Raw genomic sequence first — 18,211 nt, forward strand, 5'->3', positions numbered from 1 at the left:
ATATAGTGTCACTGAGCTGGGCACAAGAAGGCCTTCAGCCTGCATTCTTCTCATTAGAATGCGGGCAAGTCATAGCTGCCTTGTTTGGTTTTGCTTTGAAAAATAAATGAAACTACTGGATTCATAACATATAAAACTTACTGACTCCTACTGGGTTTATAGATTTGAAAGTGTTTGGCCTCCCAAGAGAAATGTGGTTTATCTGAGATACTATTTTAATGACAAAGCCTGCTGTGGCTTGGATTAAGTTGTTCTCAAAAGTCAACTGAACTGGAAAAAATATAAATGAATCTTACTTTGTGAAGCAGCTTGACTCACACAGCATGAGAAGGTATCTGATAACATTTCAGGCAATTTACCAGTTATTAACCTAATAGTGCCTGGCTGCTATGTGTATGGATTTTTTTTTAATCTTCTAGTTCTAAGTTCATGGTCACTAGTTCATGGTCACTACTATTACAGTTCTAAGTTCTTGGTCAGTTCCAAGAGGAGACAGTATCATGCCTGCTTTTATGACAAAGCAGCAAGGGCAAGGCAGAGGCAGCAGTGTTCTAAAAGTTCTTTACTGCCTTCAGGTGAGACCTGAGTCGTAGTTTTTTCCTTAGCTGTTTCTACTGTTTGACATAGAGGAAATAAAATAAGATGGCTCTTGATAGGCTATCCTCAAAAGCATCTCAGATTTCTTGGGTAGCTCTTTCATGAGATGGTTCCCTTGAAGGTGGCACATGCGAATAGCCTTTTTTCCTATTAGCTGAATCACAGTGTGGAAGGCTGATAACACATTTGAGCCTTCTGTCATTGTGGACACAAGGGCTAAGATTGTTCTTATTCAGCTGCCTCAGAGTGCTCGGGACGTAAGTGAGCAAGGCGGAGATGTGTGTTAAGAAACTCAGTTGGCTGATGCTCCCTTTGGAGGTAAATTAAGTACCGTTGGTTTTAGTGATATAAGCTTCCAACATGGATAGGAATGTTTTCAGACTGTCCCAGGTAGTGTGCATGTGCTTTTATAAGCTGGGTCCCTACCAACCCGACTTGGGAAGTGTTGAATGGCTCTCTGATGGCAGGAAGCTCACTCAGGCAGGAGTCACAGTTTTGTGTTACCCGCAGGACTGGGGTTAATTACTGTGTCCATCTCCTATGTGAGACCAGGAGGTAGTGAGCTGTTTGCTCTGGGTGGAAAATCTAGTCTTCTCTGTTCTTGCCCTCAGCCTGTGATCATCAGCATCTTCATTGTCTTCATCTAGCACTTTGGTGGTGCTTCCCCTCAGTCCCCAACACTCATGGAATTCTCCCGGGAGCCTCCTGTAAATTTAGCATTTTTATTATTTTTTAAACCATGTGTGCATTGCATGTGGATATGTACACGTATGTGCAGGTGTTAGTGGAGGTCAGATGCATTGGATCCCTCGGAGCTGGAGGACAGAAAGCTTAGCCCCCTGCTATGGTGCTAGGAACCTAACTCTGGTCCTCTACAAGAGCAGTGTACAGCCTTTATTGCTGAACCACCTCCCCAGCCTCCTTTTAAATTGTATTAAAGTAATTAATTTTTATTTGCACATAATATTTGTACTTATTTATCTGGTGTGGTACGATCACTTGACAGTGTAAATAGTGTATACTGATCAATTTGGTGTAATTAATACTTCTAGTTCCTCAAATATTATCATTTCTAAGTCAACAGCCTCCTTTTAGGAGACTGAGGAGCAGGGAAGTTGAGCAACATGCCAAATTTGTACAGTAATAAACTACAAAGCAGGGATTTTAAATCCATCGAGGTGGTCTGACTGCTGAAGTCCTGTCCTAACCATTCTGCTAAGTGATTGCTAGACACTGCCTCATGGGCTAGTCTTCAGAGAAATGATCATTTTCTACAAGTCTGCATCTACGCCTGCGACTAAAGAATTGTAAATCTCCACTTTTCTGATTTCTCTTCTAATTCCCTTAGTCTGTCTGGAAAGCATAAGAACTTTGAAAGCAAATGCAGAACTGACTCCAGAGAGAATGTTCTGGTCTCAGTGGAGTGGGTTGAACCTTCACTGTGGCAACCAGGAAAGGGAGAACTGTAGGAAGCCAGGACAGTCTTCAAGAGAGGTCTGTTGAAGTGGCCTGTGTTGTCTCCTGTCGGGAGCTCACCGTGGATGTGAGAGGCTGCTGTAACTTGGGTGCCATCAGCTTTTCCGTGGTCCTGACCTTCTGAACAGAAAAGGAGAGGCAGGCTCAGCAACCTCCCTTTTGTGGCTCCATCTTTCTCCCTCAGTGGGGATGGTGGTGTAGAGCCTGCAGGGGAGGACAGGTTAGTACCCTGTGGTGTGACACTCTCTGATGTATTTAACCATTTCTGCCTGTCTTCTCCAGCAGCAGCGTCCTTGTTAAACGGATGTTCAGGCCCATGGAAGAGGAGTTTGGTCCGACACCGTCTAAGCAGATTAAAGAAGAAAACGTAAAGCGAGGTATCTCTCCTTCCTGTGTGCCACTGGTGTGAAGGTTAGGGAGTGTCTTGTCAAGAACTCACTCCCTGAGACTGAACCATTCCCAATCCTGGTGGGCTTTCCCTCATATGGGAGGTTACAGGCTTTTCCATTACAGGCCTTGGAGGAACGGTTATGTGGCTCCCAACTCCTCCAGCAGGGAAATACATAGTTCAGAGGACATTGGCTCTGTGAGTGCGTCTCATGAACCAGTGATTCAGAGATATTCAATAGATAAAACAATTAACAACAAAAGGTTGGGCACGGCCATATGAGATGGTGGCTCCCAGTTCACCATCACTTGTTTTCACCTCCATTCCTTGGTGTCTTTTCCTCCCTGACTTTACTTAGGAATAGGGCAGAGTCATAGGGAAACCAGGAGTCACACTGGTGTGTGGAATTATATTTACAGCCTGGTAGCTGGTCCAATAACTATTTTTCAAAGCTTGTGAAACTGCCACCAAAATTGCCACTACAAATTGTATTGGCCTATAAGTAAAAGTTAAGGTATGGCTTCTGAAACTTTGAATTCAGACACAGAGGGCGCTGTAACCTACCAGCGGTAAAAACCACCTCCACGCTACCTCCAAGAGCTTCTCTTTGGAGAAGGATGGAGACATCACTGGGCCCTTGCTCTTAGCAGTCGCTCAAGAAGAATGGTGACAGTTAACAGCAAAGCCATCGTTACAGGTTGTTTTTCCTTTGCAGCCACTTGTCAGGGTAACTGGGTCAGAGTCATTTTGGGGCTCCACAAGAGGCTGCCTGCCTTTGGCTGTGTGATGTCTGGGATGTTCAGTGCTGGTTCCTGTTGTGGTTGGCAGGATTGTTGCCATTGGTACACCCCAGAATAAATCTAATGAAAACTGGCTCTGTGGGCAAGCCCTCTAACGGTCTGGAGCCCAGTATGGCCTCTAGGCTAGCTGTCAGCAAGCCTGACAGGGGAAGGCTGAGACTGCCCCACCTGCTCAACAAAACAGAACAAAATGAAGCACCTGAGCTCTTACCAGCCACCCCTGAGCAACAGGAAAAGCAATGGTTCAAGCTGAGGCTATTTATTAGTAGTGCTAATTTTAATAGAATGTAATCTCTCTAGGGTCATCCTGATGGAAGTTGCTCTTTCCCTCTCTTTCTGTTGTTGAGAGCTTCAAGAAGTTACAGAATTTCCACCAAGTAATAGCTACCAGTATGTCTTCCTCTTGAGTTTACTCTTCCTTATCTGGATGTAGCCAGGGTCCGCATTCTAAGTATTTTTCTCACACTGTTCACATTGCCTCCTTTTCTGATAGCCTTTGGGTTCTAGGCAGCTTAACTGACATGGAAGTGATGCAGGATTGCTTCAAGGGACTAAAGTTGTAAACTTGTAGGAAATGCAGTCAGTCTGCATATTTACTCGGCACTTCTGTTTTGATGTTTGATAAAGAAGGCACCCGTGCCCAAGTCTGCCTCTCTCCTTCCTCTGCCTCTCCTCCCGTTACCACAGTCACCGCAATCTAGCTGAACATTCACAGGCCACAGAAGGGAGTTTGGGCAGAACCCCTGTCAATGTGGCCTTTATATGCACAGCTTTAAGAAAGCCTTTGGGACGGAGGGGGAGGGGAGACATGGAGTTTGGATTTGGCTGATTTCATTTCCCAGTCCTGCCTTTGTTTTTCTGCCGATGGTGATGGTAGCTAGGTGGATTTAAGATGATAGTTGAGATGTAGGCTCACCAGTGTTTTGCTGTTATTGTTTTTGCCTGGGGCAGTTTTCCCTAGTGTGGACAGATGAGGGGTTTCAGCTTTTTCTTCCCTTGGGTGGGAAGTTATGCTGCTGCCAGAGGATAAAAAGAGTAGCCCTCTGGAATGCCGGACTGCACCTGAATGACAGTGGCCAGTTTTTTGTTTGTTTGTTTGTTTGTTTGTTTTGTTTTTGTTTTCTGGAAGCTGCCCTTTCAGCATGATTGCTGGAGTGGTGGGCACAGGAGGAGGGCTCAGTGGTCAGGGGAAGCAGAAGCAAGGGTGACCATGTTTGTGGGACCCCACAGGTGCATCTTAGCCTCCCAAGGTCCATTTACATTGCTGAGATCGGCAGTGCCTGCCCATCTTAGCCTGCACACTCCCCAGTTCAGAGCTCTTACAGAGAAGTGAAAGGAAAATCTATGCCCTCGCTGGAGGGCACAGGGGCCACACCTACTTCCTGGTTGCTTCTGTAGGTTGAAGACTGAGCCTCTCTGTGTGCTGGGCCTAGATGAAGCCTACCACATGGACCTTATTTCCCAGAACTGGCAGCAGGCACCTATGTGCTGGATGCTAGTGTCCTACTTCACAGATTATCCAGACAGGGAAAGATTAAGTCATTAGGGTCACAGCAGGGGCTGAGCTGGACTTGCACCCAAATCTGTGATTCTCTGCATCCTAAGTTCTTCCTGGACTGTCCTAGGTGCTACCCTGGTACCCTTCCAAGCCTGTGCAGGAGAATGTCTGCCTGACCTTCTCTTCTCCTGGTGTCATTCCTTTTTAGATTTGGTGCTTCTATGCTCTTCACAACTCAGAGATACTTGAGTATCTTAGCCTTCTCCCTCACCTCACCATGGTAGGAGCTGTCTGGAAAGCATCCTCTTTTTGGCTCTTTCTTTATGACTCTCACAATGGTGTCTAGGTCATCTGGTACCTGCCTGTCTCTCCTAATGGACCATAAACTCCCTAAAGGCAGAGAATGGGGTCTATTAGCTCTCTGCCACAACCTCAGCTCTTGGTATATACAGCCTATGGCACCCAGGAGCCTTCAGTGGTATTCACTGAATGAGCACAGGGAACAGTAGTCATGAGGAGACTGTGTGCCTTTCTTGAGAAACTAAAGTGTGGATCTAGGTGTCAGAGCTGGTACATCCCAGTAGTCATTGGCCTTTTGGCAGAGCAGGTGGTGTCAGCTTGAGACTCCCATGTGACAGGAGTCACGCTGGCTGTCCCCTTCTCTTGCAGTGCTTTTGTATGTGCGGAAGGAGAGTGATGACGTGTTCGACGCCCTGATGCTGAGATCGCCCACAGTGAAGGGCCTGATGGAAGCGGTAAGCCACAGCCCCCTCAGCCTCCAGAGTCCCTGCCCTGCCACCTGGGCAGAACTTAGGTGGCTCCAGAATCAGAAAGAAAGTGAAGAGTCGAGTTCTTTGTAAATATCCATGTCTGTGTCAGCCTATCAGCGTGTTAAGACAGACTTTTGGAATAACAGCCAAATTCCTATTGGTTCCAGACTAATCATCCCAGTCAGATGCTTTGGAGGAAGGATAACATGGGGCTTTTGTTTATCTGTTTTAATAAAACCAAATTAGGTGCATATAGTGTACAAATAAACACAAACCAAAAAATGTATGGTGCCTTGTTGGCTTGGGTAGCGTATTCCAAAGTGGAGAGAGGACATGTTGGTTATGGGGAAAGATCTGCTGCAGAACTGCAGTGGTTTGAGATGATTCTCCCCTTCTCTCCGCTGCCCTAGGCCAGGGTTAGCAGCACGACCTAGGGAAAGCTGTGTTTTATTCACACGCTGTTCACCTAGCTTTGACTGTGCCTCAGTATGAGCAGTTTCAGAGACAGCTGTGCAGTAGGGGATAGGCTGTGGCAGTGATGGGGACCAGCGCTGCCTCTCACCTCTCCTGGGGGCTGCTGGTCTGAGAAATGCATCGGATGGGATATTTGGGCTTATGGCTGAACACTGCAGTACGTGAGGAAGTTCCTATGTGTAGACCACACAACACAGTGGCCTGAGATCACTTTCATTTGTACTTTTCCCTGGTGTGTGTCCATGCTAGAACATGCTACAAACCAGCGCTTCCTTCTCTTTACTGGCAGAGTAATCATTCACTGTATGAACACAACATACTTCATTTTTTTTCATTCATTCAGCTGACAGGTCCATGTGCTTTTCCTTCTTGGGGTGCTCCTGAGAATGCCCTGCTGTGAATGCTCATGGGCTACTTTCTGTTTGGACATCTGTTTCCAATTCTTTAGGAGTATATACAGAGTAAAACTGGCAGGAAGACACAAAATGCCCTCTATTACACGATTCAATTTATCAGTAATGTCCAGAATCAATGACTTCTGGGAGAGAGAAAGCAGGCAAGTTTGCCATGGATTGGGGAGCAGAAGGAAGATCTACACTAGTGCATTTCCTGTGGAAGTGATGAGAATGTTTTGGAACTTGAGAGAACAGCTGTGTGATATTGTGAATGTATTGTGAGTGTCTATCTACAGTTCTGAGTAGTAATCAAAAAAAAATTAGAAGAATGTGGCCACGGTGGGTTTCATACTGCTCCCACTCTGGCATTTCATGACCCTGGTCATTCTGAGCAGAGCAACACTGTCACTCTCCAGAAAGCACAGGAGGAGGCTTGGCAGCTTTTTATTTGTCGTGACTTGTGGGGACTATTGATTTCTATTCTACTCAGAGCAGAAACAAATCCAGAAGCAAATGCAAGAAAGACTATGGAACTTCTAATGAACTATGATTTTTGTTGTTTGTTTTGTTTTGAGACAGGGTCTTACTGTGTAGCCCCAGCTGACCTGCAATTCACTGACTGTATAAGCAAGGCTGGCCTATATAATTCAGAGATCCACCTGCTTCTGCCCCGGTAGTGCCAGGACTAAAGGCTGTGTCACCACCATCATGGGCTCTGAATTTTAAACTGATTAGAAAGAACAGATACTACAAAAGCCCTAGAAGGGATGGACCAAGATTTTTTTTAATGACCTTGAAATTGCTGAAGGATGGATAAATGGTCTACAAAATAATGTAAAATAGTCAGATTTCTCTGAACATCATTGTCCACTTCCATACCTTAGTCTGGTTTTTAAGAGCAGATAAAATAATTGTTTATAGGAGTATCTAGAGGTTATTTCAATGCACATTCTTAGTCCTTCCTGCTGAAGAGGCAATGTTGCTGAAGATTCAGGCTGACCTGGATTCTTGCCTCACCTTTCTGAGCACAGGGATTATGGGACTGTAAGCATATACCATGAGGCCTTGTAGGAATCCATATTTAACCAACTCCTAGAACAGCCTGAGGGATGGATACCACAGATCTAGAACAGGTTTGAACTGCTGTGCTATGCTGGGATCCTGCTTTGGTCCTTGGTGTTTTTTTTTCCTTCTGTAACCTCTGTCTACTTTCATAAGTACCCTGAAGATGTGTTCACACTGGACCACTGTGGAACAAAAGGTCACTTCACCTACTCAACAGCAACTTTTCTAACTTTTCAGCCTCCCTTCAACTCCTGTGTTGTTTTGGTAGATGGTAAATGGGGGTGAGGCAGGGGAATGGGTAGAGAGATCTGCAAGCCTTGGAAACTTCAGGTTCCCTCCATGGCTTTAGTCATAGTCTTCAGGCAATTCTGGCTTCATCTTCCTTTCAACTTGGAACAAAAAAGTTTCCTTAACGTTTAACACAAACTACCTGCTTGCTTCTGGAGTGTTACAAGTGGGAAAGGTGGTCAAGAAGAGCCTTTTCAGGGTCCACAAGTGGGCTGGTAGTGATCTACAAACCAAGTTCATTGACCTTAGGGGTGTCAAGACCACAGGCTCTGTCGAAGGGGACCATCAGCGTGTGATGGAGATGGTGTCTTTTGAAGAACACTAGAGCTTACTAATGTAGTTCTCTTTTTAAAAATGATTTATTTGTTTTATGTGCATTGGTGTTTTGCCTGTATATATGTCTGTGTAAGTGTGTCAAGTCACTTGGAGCTGGATTACAGTCAGTTGTAAACTGCCATGTGGGTGTTGGGAATTGAACTCAGGTCCTCTGGAAGAACAGGCAGTGCTCTTAACCACTGAGCCATTTCTCCAGCTAATGTAATTCTATCCTGAGTTGATTTGTGTCTCTGTGTGAGGTAGGAAAACTGACTGGAATGTGGATCCGCCGAGAACCAGGATATTTTATTATACTCACATTTACCAGTACATGTTTGTATGTTATAATAAATATGTACATGGGTATATAATATGCATGTGTAATGTATGTGTATTCCTATATATTGTAATATGTATGCATAAAATGAATACATAAATTTATACATCATCTCTCCATATCTAGAATTTGTTTCACAACTTTCCATAATACTAAACTTCATGAGTACTCAAGTCCATGTATTTTATATAAAATAGCATATTCCTACGCAACTTCGGCAATCCTCCATCTGCTTTAAACCATCCCTAGTTACACTACCTGATGAATGTAAAAGCTATGTAGATAGCATTGTTTAAGAAGTAATGGCAAAAAATGTCTATACATATTCAGCACAAGCACAACTTTTATAAAATACTTTTGATCTTTAGTCACTTAACCCTGTGGGTGCTGCCTGCAGTTATCGAGGGCAGACTGTATAGATGTCCGTATTGTTAGTGGCATAAATATGGGTGATATGTGCTTGTGTGAAATGAATCCACATATGTAAACGTGTCAAGAGTACAGTAGAGTGGTCAGTATTCCCTGTCTTCAGCCATGACTCTGTTACTTGGATATATGTTCCCTTTTACTTATTTTATTGCAGTTTTGTCATTAGCATACAAGACATTAGATTAAAACATTTTTGAATGAAGTGAGTTTTAGTACACTCTCCTCCCTCAGTCTTCTCACCTCTTGTCCCCAACCTCTGGCAACCTCCTTCAGTCTCTTTTCTTCTTTCATGTCATACGTTTTTTCTGGTTTTGTTTTTAAAGTAGTCTTTTACTTTTTTAAAAAAGAAAATAATTATTGACAGTGATGAAATGTGACTCTGTCACCTAAAAAAAATACAACTGTGTTTCCACCCTTCCTTCAGGTGTGAACTGGTATTTGAATCAGAAGGTACCATATCAGACAGATTCATGAACAGTTCCGAGGTGGTGACTTTCTGTAGCCCACATGGATGTCCTACAGCCTGTGAGCCAGGCCACATGATGGGTGCAGTAGCTCGGTTAGCTAGAAGGTGGTATGCTCACTTTAAAAAAACTGGTGTTTGTGTGTATGTGTGTGCACATGTGTTTTCATCAGTGAGCATGGGCTGTGTCATGTGTAGAGGTCAGAGGACAACACTGAGGTCACTTCAGCTTCCCCCTGATTGAGACAGGCTCAGTCTCTGCTGTAGCACCTGCTGCAAGTCCATGGGAGCTCGGCCATTGCAGGTGTGCACTGCAGCATCTGGCTAAACGTGCAGTTTGGACATCCAGACTCAGGTCCCCATGCTGTGTGGCAGGCACTTTAACCACTTAACCACTGAGGTGTGTGGGCTTGCTGTTTCTTGAGACTGTTTCAGAGCTTGCCTGGCTCTTACCACAAGCATACACAGCAGCAAGCAAAAGATCATACCTCCTAACTGTGCTACTTCCTGTGGGCCAAGCATTCATACACACTAGTCTAGGGGGGCCATTCCTGAAACCACCACATAGTAACCTTATGAAGAGTGAACTTTGACCACAGAACCTCGGAGCTTGTTCTGGAGGTCAGTGAAGCCACTCAGACCTCAGGGCTCTTGCACATGCTGTCCCCTCTGCCAGGATGCTCTTCTTTCATATCACGATGTTGGGGCTGCTCACCCCCAGCTCGTGGGGCCTGTCAGACCACTCACATAAATAACACCTCTTCTCTGTGTGCCTCCACCTGCTTTATTTTATTTCAACCTGGTGTCTTGATCAGTTTTTATTGTCAACTTGACATGACCTAGAGTCACCTAGGACAAGGGACCCTCAGTTGAAGAATTGCCTGAGACAGACTGGCTTTTGGCCATTTCTGTGAAAAATTGTCTTGACTGATGAATGATATGGGAAGACCCAGCCTGCTGAGTCAGCACTGTCTCTAGATGGCTGAGCAAGAGCCAGTCAGAAAACCAGTAAGCAGCTTTCCTTTCTGCCTTTCTGCTTTACTTCCTGCTTGAGTTTTTTAGCTTCTCAGTAACAGACTGGTATTTGAGGTATAAGAGGAAATAAACTTTGTCCTCAAGTTGCTGATGGTCAGAATGTTTTGCTACTGCAAGAGGAAAGAAGCCAGACCACCTGGCATACCTAATATTGGTTGGGTGTTCCTTCCTTCTTTTCTCCAGTAGAATATACAGTCCCGAGGGGTTTGTCTCTTGCTGTCAGTTGCATATCCTCAGGCCTTGGGCACAATGTTTGTTGCAAATGTTTGCTATTTGCAGAGTATGTCCCACCATGCTGAGTGCTACAGGCTCCTTTTAATTATTGTCATACTCCTATGAACATGGCATGGAAATAGCATCATCACCATTTTACAGATAGGGAAAATGAGGCTGGAAGACATAGGTGCCTCTTTTACCAAGCTCTACCCCAAATGGTGGCACCACCCTAAGCTCTCCATCAACTCAAGTCTAGGTAGGCAGATGTCCATATGTTTACATAAAAGAAGAATAAACAATGCCAGTCACACAAAGAGTAAAGGGAAAGCAAGAATCGATAATAAGCATCTGGGAAAGAGGCGGGATAGACAGTTGATTGATCAGCCCTTTGCCAAGTACATGCTTTGGAGAGTGGAGAGCCTAATTACTGAAAAGAGGAGCCAGGAATCGATTCCTTTTTCTTTTAGAAAAAAAGGCGACTGAACAGACATGAGACTACTGCTGTTGAGTAAGCAAACTTTTTCACTTGAAAATTAAAAAGAAATTGCAAGTGACACTAACCAAAGCCAAATCTTAGAAGGCAACTGAGTGAGAATAATTAGGTGAAAATACTGGGGACTCCATCCTCCCCCTCCCCCTACCCCCAGCACACGTACACATGCAGCAAGCACTATGCACAGAAAGGAATGCTATCCAGGGCTTCCTACTTTTTTGTGCCATGGGTGCCTTTTGCAATTTCAAATCCATTGACTCTTTGAGAGTGCTTTTAAGTATCTAAACTAAAACTGAATTACAAAGAAAAGCAATGGCATTATGAAAGGCAGTCACCAAGATGGTAGAAAGTGTCTGTGATGTAGGATAGTACATCAGATATGATGTAGGGATAAGATGAGTAGCACCCAGTGCGGTGGGTGAGTGCAGCCCATACTGTGAAATGCATACAGAAATTTTTAAAGATTCATTATTTTGTGTGTATGTCTGTGCACATCTGTCCCTACTGATGAGGAAGTAGTGAACATCCTTGTGGAAATAGAACCCGAGTCCTTTGCAAGAAGAACAAGTGCTCTTGGCCTCTGAGCCAGCTTTCCACCCTGCAGGCCGAATGCTAATGCACCACAAAATATCCGTGATCCACACCACCAAAAAACAAGCTAGTTGCTGTGTGGGAAAGGCATAGAAAGGTTCTGGTTTGAGGCTAATTTAAGTATGGGTGTATGTATGTTGTCCTATCCGAGTTCTGTGCATCGTCTTGCTGTGGCTCTGGCCAGCTATGCTGAGGAAGTAATCAGGAAATAATGTGGAAGCAGGCTGCTCTCAAGGAGTTTCTGAGAACTAGTTCTGTTCACTGAGTGGTTCTAGATCCCCAGGGAATGAGTAAGGAAGTGAGGTCACTCTTGAGAGCCTTGCCATTTCAGCAAGAACTGAATTCAGTTCAGAGCTCAAAAGACAGAGCTAGCTCACCATACCGGGTTCCTCTCTCTCTCCCTCCTCCCTCTCCCTTCTTCCATCTCTTTCTGGGTCTCATGTGTCCCAGGCTGCCTTCAAAACTTGCTATGCAGGGGAGGTTGACCTTGAACATATGCTCCACCTGCAGTGCTGAGATTGTACAGATACCCTTCACACCCAGTTTATGTGGTCTTGGGACTCAAACCTAGCCTTGTGTATACTAGGAAAGCACTCTTATCAACCTGTCTAAAATGGAAGTGGCTCCCTTTTATTTGCATATGCAAATAGGACACCAAGGGGCTTGCTAAATAGTGTAGGGGCCTCAATGGGAGGAAGAGAGAAGAGAGTAGAGGCAATGTAAAGTATTCCTGAGAGGCTTAACATTTTTTATTAACTTCTCAACTTTTTATTTCTCATTTTATTGAATTATGGTTCAATTGTCTTTGTTACACATTATATGACAGAGTATCTTTGGGAAATTCAGTATGTATGTGTATATGCATTTACTATTATATAAACTAGACCAACTGTGTCATTGTAATTTATCTGCTAAATTTCTCCAATTCTGAATTAAGTCTTCCACCATGCGTGTGTGTTTTTGAGACTTCCTGTGTCCATTCATTTCCCTTAGCTTTTGCCTCTCCAGCTGCTACTCATCTGCTTCTCATTTTATCTGCCTATTTGTTTGTTTACATTTTCTGCAAACAGGCCCTTCTAACACAAGGCCTGTTTTCTTTGCTGCCTCCAGGCTCTTGTGAGAAATGTTGCCTTTTCTATTTATTTGCACGTTCATGTGGAAGTCAGTAAACAACTTGCAAGAGTCAAGGTTCTTGCCTTCCACCTTGTGTTTCTGGAGTTGAGCTCACCTGGCCAGCTTTGGTGGTGAGGGCCTTTACCCACTGAGCCATCCCACTGGCCAACAAGTGTGTTGTTTTGTTTTGTTAACTTTTGTTCATTGGGCCTTATTGTGGCTGTGGGGAAACCTCATCAGGACCACCAGTGATGTGCCCCACGCAGGCAAGAGGATACTTGTCTAGTCTGTCTTTATCACCCTGCCTCTCTGTCTTGCTTCTGAGTGTACATATGGTGAAGAGGTCTTTCTGCCCTGTGGTAGGGATGGAAAGGCAGGAACCTAGGGTTCTCTGGAACAAACTTTTCTCAGGATCTCAGCTCTCCCCTAGGGTTCTGCAGCCCTTTTCTAGCCTGTGCTGCACTTCCTAAGTCTGGGTCCCAACCTTACCTGTGAGCCACTAGCGAGGGGATGGCACATAGTTGGAGTAGATCTTTCTCGAATACATCTTGCCACTTTGTACTTACAAAAATGACACAATCATAAAAATAAGCACTGTGGAATTATACAAAGTAAAAGGGAGCTTGAATCTGACCATTTATCAATGTAGCTATCATTAATAGATTGCTATGTCATTTAAATATTTTATATACATTTAAATATATGTAAACATTAAAAATTCAGATAAGATTATACTATATTGACAAATTTTCACTTATTTTCCCCTCTAATATGCTAGCAATTTTTAAAGTGTAAGTGAAGAAAATGTCAAGATATTTAATGCATATTTGTTATGACTTTCCTCTGTTATGAACAGGTATGTTCCAAACATGTTTGAGCATGAGAGTATTTCTGTATGTCCGATTACTAGACATGATGTCAATGGCTCATATTCACTTTTAAAAACTATGCTTCTGTCAAACTTCTTTTCCAGGAGGCTGAGGGTCACTATTCCTTATATAGAATCTGAACACTGCTGTTTCCTCATGCTCTGACCAACATTAGATTATGACTTCAGTTTTGTTTCGTTTTAGATTTTTTAGATTAATTTTTAATGTGTCATTTGTCTGCCGTGTGTGCAGGTACATATGGAGGCCAAAAGAGGGCATCAGATCCATCAGAGCTGTAAACCAAAAGCAGAAAATGTTTAAACCTGCTGGATCTCTCATTCCCTTCCTTCCCCCTGCCCCCCGCTTGGTTTTCCAAGACAGGATTTCTGTCCTGGACTCACTTTGTAGACCAGGCTGGCCTCCAACTCACAGATCCACCTGCCTCTGCCTTCCAGAGTGCTGGGATTATAGGGGTGTGCCATGGCACCTGGCTCATTTGCATTTTTGATAGTTAAATTAAAAGTACTATCCTATCATTATTTTCATTTGAAATTTTTAAGTAAAAGTTCAGTGCAGTTTTCATATGCTTATTGCCTGATTATATTCTTCTTGTATATAATTTTTCTGTTTTTTTTTTCTTTCTTCTCTGCCCTGTTCCCCATCGAGTTCTTTTTAACGAAGCAGTTTGCTCTGTATATATTGTTTGTATTTTAAAATGCTTCCGAGCATATTATTTTTCTTTGTGGTATGTTTGAGCTACTGATATTTCAGAATTCCACAGTTATTACTATTCAGGCTTGTTTTGCAGGTGTCATGTCTCCCGGAAAAACTGTACTTACGATGATGGCTATCTGAAGAATGAACTCATGTTTATCTTTTCCTGTGCTTTCATGGTCTCAGTGGTCTCATCTTTCATATATAAATCTTTTATCCACCTGAACTTTTTCTCTCACTACCTCTTGAGGTTGGTCTGGAGAGCACTCCATCGCTCATGCTGACCTCAGGGCTGGGCTCACAGGGGTGAACCACTGCAAGTGGCTCAGTTGAAATGTGTTTTGATGCATGGCTACCTATTTAATCCAACATTGTGAGTAGATGTTTTTTTTTCCAAGGGATTGGAAATGCCACTTTTATCAAGATTGTTTTGCTGAGTGATTTAAGATCTATCCAAAGGGAGAATCAAAATTGGGATGGCACTAGACATGGGCTCTGACACACTGCGAAGCATGAGCTGCATTTCTCTTCCTTCTAAGGGCAGAGGAAATAATGACTTGGTGAAACTAGTCAGGGCCATAGTTAGTGAGCTGTGACCCTGTGGCTGCTAACGTGGATTGGGGCTCCATTCACTTCTCTACGCCTTATTTTGTTAATCTATAAAGCCAGTGGCTTAGGCTGAATGGTCTCAGCAGTTAGTGCAGGGAAAGTGTTCATCATGAGATTTCCTGACGTGTCTCATTAGGGGACTGTGCTGTGCTCAGATGTGAGGTCTGAGCTGGAATGCTGTGCTTCCCAGTGTGTCCCTGCTCTCTGCTGACCACTTTCCTGTTATTCATGTTTCAGCTGTCTGAGAAGTATGGGCTGCCAGTGGAGAAAATCACAAAGCTTTATCAGAAGAGCAAAAATGGGTAAGAAAAAAGCTAACTCAGCTAGCTGCCCTGTCTGCAAGGTACATTTTTAATATAGCTTTACCTGTTGTCACATCCGTGGCCCACGATGCTAGCAGTTCAGGCAGGGAGACCCACAATGCATTTCTAACATGTCACCCGAGGTGCTTTCATCTACTGACATGGGCAGGAGTAGTCTAGAGGTGGTGGGACATCGGGGAAAATGACGTTGCAGAACTACATGTAGCTCTTCACATTGGCTTCTGAGTGACACAGTACGGACAAAAATTAGCTGAGGCTAAAGGAAATTATTTCAAGGTAATCATTAATGAAATCTCAAATGGGCGTCAGGCTGCTCGCCCACATGGTAAGGAACAGTGAACAGTTAGTCCTTCCTGGTTGGGTGGTGAGGAGCCTCTGGGTTCCCTGCTCCATTTCCTCCTCACAGGCTCACTGAGGAGGAATGAAGCCCAGGGCCTGCTTAAGTATTTGCCCCAGGTCTCACTTTCAGTAAACAGAAAGCATATTCAATGCCTGCAGGGAGGTGGGCCGCTTCAATGGCCTCAAGGATCAAGTGCTTCCCTCTCCTCTGCCCCTCTTAAGACCTTTCTAAGGCTTCCTCTTTGGGAGTAGGTACCATAAAACTCTTCTGGACCCTTTTCATAAAGAAAATATGACCTGGGTTCTCGGGCTTTCTGATTTTGCAGTCTTTGGCTGACGGAGCATCAAACTTGAACTCCTGTTAGACACTCGGTGAATGTGTGCTGCAGTTCTTTCCAAGATCAGTGCAGTAGGCTGGGGATACCACTTTGAGTGAAGCCTCAAGTCTTGCTGGCTAGAGAGCTTCAGTGTGGACAAACACACTGCTGATAGCACTGCCTTTCAGCACTGGGCCTGTGAAGGCCTATGCATAAGGCTTTTATCCCAACATCAGCCCACTAAGCGTGGGTGCCTTTTAATTCCGTAAAAGAACAAACTGAAGGTATGGCAGCATCCCTGATGACACCACTATAAAGTGATTCAGGGAGTCATTCTTTCTCAAGTGGAAATCTCTTTGGCTAACAAGAGTGAGACAGGCTCAGGCACTTCTCAGTCACAGATAGAGGTGCTGGAGGGACACTTTACTGGTTAAGAGCGTGTGTGGCTCTTCCACAGGACCCTGGTTTCATTCTCAGCACCTACATGGCATCTCACAACTACCTGCAATTCTAGTCCAGGGGATTAAATTGGTCTTCAGAACTCTGAGGGTACCATGCACAATGCACACATACCGTACACAGAGATGCATTCAGGCAAAACACTCAAATATAAGACAAAAACAAAATTTATATAAAAAAAATCACAGATAGACTCTGGAAGTTGGTTTTCTTGAAACCAAACCACCATGGAGTAGGCAGCCAGGAAGAGGTGAAGTAGCTTGGGGTGAGGCAAAGCCAGCTTTAGACCCAGCTCAGGCGTTCATTGGCTGGGTGAAGTTGGAGAGCCATTGACCTTACTGAGTTGTTTCTTACTTGCAAAGCGCTGCTGATAAAACTTGCCTTTATAGTTGCTGTAGAGTCATATGTAACTTTTACTGTACATGTGTGTTCAGCCAAGGGCAGTTGAGGTTTGTAATGAAAATACAGAGAGGCCTAAGAATGTGATTAGTCAGTAGCTTGAAGGCTGCTCTTGCATAAAGCCCTCTGTTCACTGGCTTTGTTTCTTACCCCACCCCATCTCACCCAATTTCGGCAGCATCCTAGTGAACATGGATGACAACATCATTGAACACTATTCAAATGAGGACACCTTCATCCTCAACATGGAGAGCATGGTGGAAGGCTTCAAGATCACGCTTATGGAGATCTGAGCACTGGGCCCAAGTCCCCTTGACAGGAGCTTCCGGTGCACTCCTTCCTGGGAGAGGTGGGCTCGCTGCCCTACAACCTGGAGACCCATCTCACCCATCTCAAGTGACTGTTACAAGACTGCTTGGAAGGGGGCAGGGCCCAAGGCCCACCAACAGACCAACAGTCAACTCTTCTACTTGCTTGGAGCTGAAGCCTGTATCCCTCGGCTAAGTTCTTTAAGCCTGTCAGGCCCTTATTTATTGTCCATTTTTTCCCCAAGAGCCTGGAGTCCAGGCCCTCCAGGACTCTACAAGTTACTGATAGCTCCACCTGAGACCTCCAGAGTTCCCCCTTCAAGGGAAACACAGCTAGTCCATTCATCTCGAAGAGCCTGGGGAACTGCGATGCCTTTTTTCTTACCTCTCCACATTTCTTGAGTAGATGGACAAGATGAGCTGCTTCTTGGCACAGTCGTCATGGGTGGGGTAAAGAGGACACCCATTTTCTAGCCTGGAACCTTCAGGTTGCTCTGAGGAAGGTCATTTTGCTTAAATACCTCCAGGGGATCTCAGCAAATAGCCACTGGGCCTTGTTCAGGAAGACATTCCGCTACCATGTCAGTAATAAGGAGCACAAAGTATGATTGACAGCCATGTACATAATTTGTACCTAATATTGCAATAATATATTTTACCTGTGGTGTGTGGGCATGTTTACTGCCATTGCCCTGGAGGGGACATACCTGGAGACTCAGAGCATTCTGCTCTATCTGAGAGGAGGCTAGGAAAGAGGCCTTTAAGGTATCATGTGACTGGTGAATGCCAAGATGGACTCTCCACTGAGCCATGCTGAGGACTTGTTTCCCCAAATGGAGCCCTCTCCCCTCAGACATGACTCTCCCTTGAGGCCATCACATTTTGTCTCATGGTGATCTGTTGTCTAAGAGTGTCCTTTGAGCTGTTCAGGAAAGATCATGCTGTCAGCGCCTTCTTTAGCACTGGAGTGAGACACCTTGAAGCTTATGCAAAGTTTCCGCAAGGGTTTGCACTGGGGTCCTATCCCTGGGGCCTGCTGCAGAACTGCTTGGCTTACAAGGGATGGACACAGTAGTGGCTCATAGTTTACAAGCATGTCCTTCATCTCAAGTGGCCCCTTTGCGAAGCGAG

The 18,211-nt window shown here is 44.5% G+C and overlaps 1 protein-coding gene across 1 annotated transcript in view; it reads left to right on the top strand.

The window, feature by feature from the left end:
• LOC132649076 (grainyhead-like protein 2 homolog) overlaps positions 1–17,065 on the top strand; it is a 32,790-nt gene extending 15,725 nt beyond the window's left edge. Inside the window, exons 6-9 of the mRNA XM_060372147.1 lie at positions 2,356–2,450; positions 5,429–5,514; positions 15,173–15,237; positions 16,951–17,065. Of these exons, the coding sequence (XP_060228130.1) occupies positions 2,356–2,450; positions 5,429–5,514; positions 15,173–15,237; positions 16,951–17,065 (361 nt within the window). The remainder of the gene's footprint in view (positions 1–2,355; positions 2,451–5,428; positions 5,515–15,172; positions 15,238–16,950) is intronic.
• Positions 17,066–18,211: the final 1,146 nt, after the last annotated feature.

Source organism: Meriones unguiculatus, chromosome 18 (genome assembly GCF_030254825.1).
Source record: "Meriones unguiculatus strain TT.TT164.6M chromosome 18, Bangor_MerUng_6.1, whole genome shotgun sequence".
Classification (NCBI taxonomy): Eukaryota; Metazoa; Chordata; class Mammalia; order Rodentia; family Muridae; genus Meriones; species Meriones unguiculatus.